Source organism: Rhinolophus ferrumequinum, chromosome 19 (assembly GCF_004115265.2).
Source record: "Rhinolophus ferrumequinum isolate MPI-CBG mRhiFer1 chromosome 19, mRhiFer1_v1.p, whole genome shotgun sequence".
NCBI classification, from domain to species: Eukaryota; Metazoa; Chordata; class Mammalia; order Chiroptera; family Rhinolophidae; genus Rhinolophus; species Rhinolophus ferrumequinum.
Window position 1 is genome coordinate 30,685,686 of NC_046302.1, and position 6,000 is coordinate 30,691,685.

Here is a 6,000-nt window from a genome sequence, read left to right on the forward strand (position 1 = left end):
ATCGGTAGTACGCATACAGGTGAATTGAGCCCATGGAATTGTTCTACTTTTCTGAAAGTGTCTAGTTACAGCTTTGTTTAAATGATAATGATTTATCAGAGTAACAGTTTCATCAACTGGGTCTACTTTTAAAGTCCCGGCACAATAGATATTGACTTTGTAGACCTGGGGGTTGGCACACATGCTGGCATAGAGATAGGAGTGAAAGTTTGATCCAACAGAATTTCAGTGTAACTGGCTCTGTAGAAATAACAGCATTAAGAAGACAGAAGAGAACCTGTGGGAACTCTTAATTTCTCCAGTCCCTGAGCCACAATGATGCCTGAGCTCATAGACTGTAGGGCCTGGTTGGCATGAAGGTAAGAAAAAAGTACTCATCGCACAGTACTGATATGTATCTGAATTCAATATCTCAGCAAGGAAGATAGATCCTGGGTCTTTTTGAACCTGGCTAGTTTATGGCATGGTGAAAGCAAACCTAATTTGAACTATTTTATCTGAGATTTCTTAAAACCTTCACTGTGTCCTCCCGTTTTATTTCTGTTCATTGAAGCAAGTTATGTTGACATTATCTCTGTGAATGTAATAGAAAAAAAGCATACTGTAAAGGAAATGTTTTCAAGCAAATTGTCCTTAAATCAGCACTAATGATTTTTCCCCCCTTAAGATAACAGAATAGGAATGCTAAATACAAAATTTTGCTAGAGTAAGACAATAAAAGCTATGGGGATTCTTTTAAATTAGAGCAACGGCATATCCGTTAAATAGAACACTGCCGCAGTTCGCAGGAATTAGGTAGATCTATATGCACTACCGTGGAACAATCTCCAAAACATTCTGTTAAGTGAGAAAGCAGATCATAGATCAGTACATAAGCATAGCTCAATTTAAGTTTCTAAATACATGTGTGTCTATGTTTATTTGTATGTGTACACATATGCATGTAATTGTACCAAAAAGAAGATTGGGAAGCGCATATACTAAACTGATAACAATGCCCTCTGGGAAGGATAATGGGACTTGCATTTGGGTAGAGGATGGAGTGTTGGGAGCACTCTCATTTTTCTTTGTATAATTCTACGTATTTGAATTTTTATAATGAAACATATTCTTAAATTATTTGAACAATTTAAATTTTTTTAAGAAAATAATTGTAACAAGGTAGTTTCATTCATTGTTTATTAAGTACTTCACATTAATGATACAATAGTCCTTGCCCACATATCGCTTCCAGTGTAATGATATTAAACACATACAGGATATTAAAGAAATAAACCCATACAAATAAATAATTATAAATTGTGATGAATGTTATGAAGTAAAAGAGCAGATGATTATGAGAAGAAAAATAACTGGGTCGATCTAATTTAGATAGTGGGGTTAAGGAAGACCTTTCTGAAGTAGTGATATTCCAGTTGATATCTAGTAGGATAAAGAATAGTCATCCAAGCCCCAAAGGCAAGGAGAGCAAGAGCAAAAATAATTGAATGGGAATACAACGAACTGAAAAGCTTCTATGCAGCAAAAGAAACCATCAACAAAACAAAAAGGCAACCAACCGAATGGGAGAAGATATTTGCAAATGATACTTCCAATAAGAGGCTAATATCCAAAATATATAAAGAACTCATATAACCCAACAACAACAACAAAATAATAATATGATTAAAAACTGGGCAGAGGACCTGAATAGACACTTTTCCAGGAAAAACATACAGATAGCCAACAGATATATAAAAAAATGCTCAACATCACTAGCTATCAGGAAAATGCAAATGAAAACCACAGATGTGAAGAGATACCACCTCACATCTTTTAGAATGACTACTATCAACAAGACAAGTAATAACAAGTGTTAGAGATGTTGTGGAGAAAAGGGAACCGTCATATACTGCTAGTGTGAATGTAAATTGGAACGGCCACTATGGAAAACAGTATGGAGGTTCCTCAAAAAATTAAGAATAGAGCTACCATATGATCCAGCAATCCTTCTTGTGGGTATCTACCCAAAGATTTTGAAAACACTTATTCGTAAAGATACATGTACCCCTATGTTCACGGCAGCATTATTCACTATAGCCAAGACATAGAAACAACTAAAGTATCCTTCAGTAGATGATTGGATAAAGTAGGTGTGGTAAATATATACAATGGAATACTACTCAGCCATAAATAAAGATTAAATATTAACATTTGCGACAACATGGATGGATCTTAAGAGTAGTATGCTAAGTGAAATAAGACAGGTGGAAAAGGACAAGAACCTATGATTTCACTCATGTGGGATATAAAACAAAAAGCAACAAATGAATAAATAAGACAAACAAAAAAACTCACAGATGCAGACAACGGAATGTGGTTACCGAAGGGGAAAGCGATGGAGGGGAGGAGGAAGAGGGAAAGAGAGACTAGACTTCCAGCGGTGCGTACACAAGAGTCTACAAGACGACGTATTGTAAAGTTGTACACCTGAAATTTATATAATGTTATTAACTAATGCTATCCCAATAAATTTAATAAAAATTTTTAAAACTTTAAAAAAAAAAAAAGTTGAAAGCCAACAGAAGAGAAGAGCTTACAGTTCCCCTAGAAGGCCCTCTGGCCTGTGATGTGATCTCTGTGGGCTTCTTGGATTCTAATATTCTTCTGGTCTGATCATTTTCTGTCTGGGTTGTGTGTGTTACAGGTATGAGACGTCTCTGTTGGATCTGGTTCAGTCTCTGAGCCCAAAATCTGCTCCCAAACCTCAACCCTATCCCCCCAGAGAAGCTGGGACCTGGAATCACAGCACTTCCCGACGCAGTCCTCTCAGGTCGACCCGGAACAAGACGGGGGCATGCAGGACCCCTGAAGACCTGGAGGAGAATCAAATTCTGGAAGATATCTTTTTCATTTGACACCGAAGTACTTGCTGCAAAATTTCCATCAGAACTTTGTGGGTTTCTTTATATACTGATCTAAGATTTTAAATTATTTGATTGCAAATAATTGTGTCTCTCCTTTCACAGGGACCTACTTATCTCACTAGCATCCTGTTACGTATTGAATATAGAAATCATTCTAACAACTCAGGGAATTTTTTGATCAGACCACTCAATAGATAACACATTAAGGGGGCTTGGGGGTGGAGGGCAGTGTCTTTTCTATGCCAAGCAGAGAAGAGAAAATCAACATAAGACACTTTCTGCATGGCAGAGGTCTTGTGTATTCGGCTTTGTTTCAAGAGTGTTTCCTTCTCAATGTTTTGCTAGAAATGATTGGCTTTCCTTTGTACACAAGGAAAACCTATCCACTGAAAGATTCCTCTCATTTAAAAGTTGCCCCTTTTACCATAAGCAATTTCAAAAAGACAGACCCTTTTACCTCTGTACCCTCTTCTTTCACCGCCTACGTCTATCTAAGTGTCGCCATTTAATTCTGAAGTTGGAGTTGGTGCCCCGATTATCACAAGCAACACTGAGGGCCACGTGTGAGTCCGGCTCAGCAGTCATCAGCCTGGCAGGTGCTCATCCCATAATCAGTGGACTAGAAGGAAGGACCCACCCAACCCCTGGAAACCAGCATTAAATCACACAAGAACATGACTGATGGAGGCAAACGCCTGAAATCCTTCTCCTACCATCTGCCATCTGCCGATTTCCCAGGATAAATAAGAATAATCTCTCGGTATTTTTTCTTGGCTCAAGTGCCTATTTTATTCCCCCTTGTGAACTTCCCATGGTTGTATCTGGGGAAGATGCCACTGGAGAGAGAGTAGCATCAGCTGCCGCAGGCTGATAGGCTTTCCTTGGGTTGCCCAGGCCCTGTATAAGCTCTGGCCAGGGCTACTGTCGCATGGCCCCAAAGAACCAACTGTACAAGACAGATTATGCTCCACCATCCCAGGCAGAGTTTTCCCCCCATTTCCCACTGGGCCTCACTTTCACCTGGAGGAAGCCTATGGAAGGGGTACACTTGAGACCTCATGCTTTCTCTGTTCTGTTGAGCAGAGCTCTTGAGATGGGTCCTTCCGCTCACAGTGGGCTGTCATGGCTGCCCAGGCTGATGGGCAATATGATGCACCCCAGAGTCAGTGACTTTAACACATCCCAGTTATTGGGAGCGAGGAGAAAATTTGTCCCCCGATGTGTATTACTCCATGACTTTTAGATCTGGAAGGTGTTGCTTTTATTCTCTCTCCCTTTCACCAACCCCAGGCTTAAACTGGGACCAACACTCTTCATCGCTCAGTGTTGGTAGCTAAGGACAGACCACCCAGGGCAGCCTGAACTTCATGAGCCTGCATGGCTTCCCTGAATTCTTTATTCAAACTGAATTGTTTCAGCCTACAGAAGCCTTGTTGAGCAGCTTCCTTGTCTGGGTAAATCTAGATCTCACTGTCTGTTCAGGCTGAAGCCCTGTCACCTCCACCCAACCTTTCTTCACTTGGGTCTTTTTGTTCTTTGGAGAAGAGAAGAATGGAGCCTACTGATACTGTATTCTGAATCGGAGGTAAATAGAAGGTCAGGACTAAGCTAGTTGTAGTCATCCACTTGAAAAGTTGAAAAATCATTGCAGATTACAATATCCTTTAAAGTTCACTCCTGAGACAGTAACTGAATCAGTTTCATCCCATTTCAGAAAGCTTATGGAAAATGACGTTTTCTTTGCTGTAGCAAAAATAGGTGGCCATTTTCTCAGTAAAATAGGATTCTAGAACTACATTGTCATTGTTCCAAGTGTGACCACCTTACTCCCGTCTCCCTGGGCTCATCCAGACCCACACTCTCCTGCACCAGTGTCCTTACTGCCCTCCAAAGTCAGAGGACACCAGAAGGACCAAGAAGAGAATTATGATTCATTAAGAAGCTTGTTTGCCTTTAGAAAAATCATAAACAGGATCTAAACTAAAGGATTTGGGGGCGACACATGGCACAGAGTGGAGTTAAATTGCTTCTTTTCCTCCCCTGAATGAGCAATTTGGAAGAGCAAAAATGGATTTTCTGCAGAGCGTCCATCAACATGCTTTGCATATGCCACGTCCCCCACATGTGCCTTTGTCCTGTAGGCATTTCCTGGGTGTCGATAGCATGTGAATTTGTGTCTAACCTAGTGTCCTCATTATGAACTGAACAGTATCTGCTAGCATTTTAATCTGTGTCTTAGTGTGAGATAGATGATTAGATAGATAGATGACAGATAGATTGATAGATAGATAGGTGGATAGATAGATAAATAGGTAGATAGGAAAATGTTGTTCTAGTGCCTGGAGACTTAAGGCTTAACCTAACTGCAGACTAACCTACCAAGACAGAGGGTCTGGCACAAAGGAATCTGCCTCTCCTCCCTGTGAAGTGCTCCCAGCAGTGATTGGTTGGGATTTGCTTGCCCAACCTCCAGACACTTTCCCAAAGCAAGACTGGACACATATTAGGGGTGCCGCAGGTAGTGCTATGACATTACCCACCCTGCTACCCACCATTCTGTGAGATAAAAACCAATCGGTGTTTGCAAAATGGAAAAGGACAAAGTGTGTCGCTTGAGGCTCCCTAAGTAGGGCCCAAAATGCTTGGTTTAGAAAACCAAGGCTAATCAAGGAGAAACTTTTGCCAACAGTCACCCTTCCAGGAGACACTCTTGGGTTTCTCCAAACCTGACCCTCATGACGGGGCTTATCTAGAGCACCCCGAATGCCATGGGGAGGAAGGGACTCACCTCCTTCAGAACTTCTCTGTTCACTTGGCCCTGCTTCCGGCACTGTGGCTCATGTGAGATGTGCTGCGCAGAGCCTCTGGGGAGGGGACGGCCTACAGGAGCAGAGCCCATGGAGTTCGCAGTGGTGAGGGAGGCGGAGCCTGTGGCTGACTCCTCCCAGCTGACGCTCTATCCCCACCTCAGTGCGCATCATTTGTAATGTAGGAAGCTGTTTATACATGTGTGAGATTCTAAGTTAATAAATGATCTCCATGGCTATTTTCCCCGTGTGGTTTTGATATCGAATTACCCCTTGAACATCCCTCA

The 6,000-nt window shown here is 41.4% G+C and overlaps 1 protein-coding gene across 3 annotated transcripts in view; it reads left to right on the forward strand.

Moving 5' to 3' along the window:
* Positions 1 to 4,000, forward strand: part of KIAA1328 (KIAA1328 ortholog) — a 259,083-nt gene extending 255,083 nt beyond the window's left edge. For 2 of the 3 annotated variants that reach the window (XM_033087803.1, XM_033087804.1), the window contains one exon: positions 2,687 to 4,000. In XM_033087803.1, the coding sequence (XP_032943694.1) occupies positions 2,687 to 2,897 (211 nt within the window). In that variant the 3' untranslated portion in view covers positions 2,898 to 4,000. The remainder of the gene's footprint in view (positions 1 to 2,686) is intronic. The other variant, XM_033087805.1, reaches the window with a different exon arrangement.
* Positions 4,001 to 6,000: the final 2,000 nt, after the last annotated feature.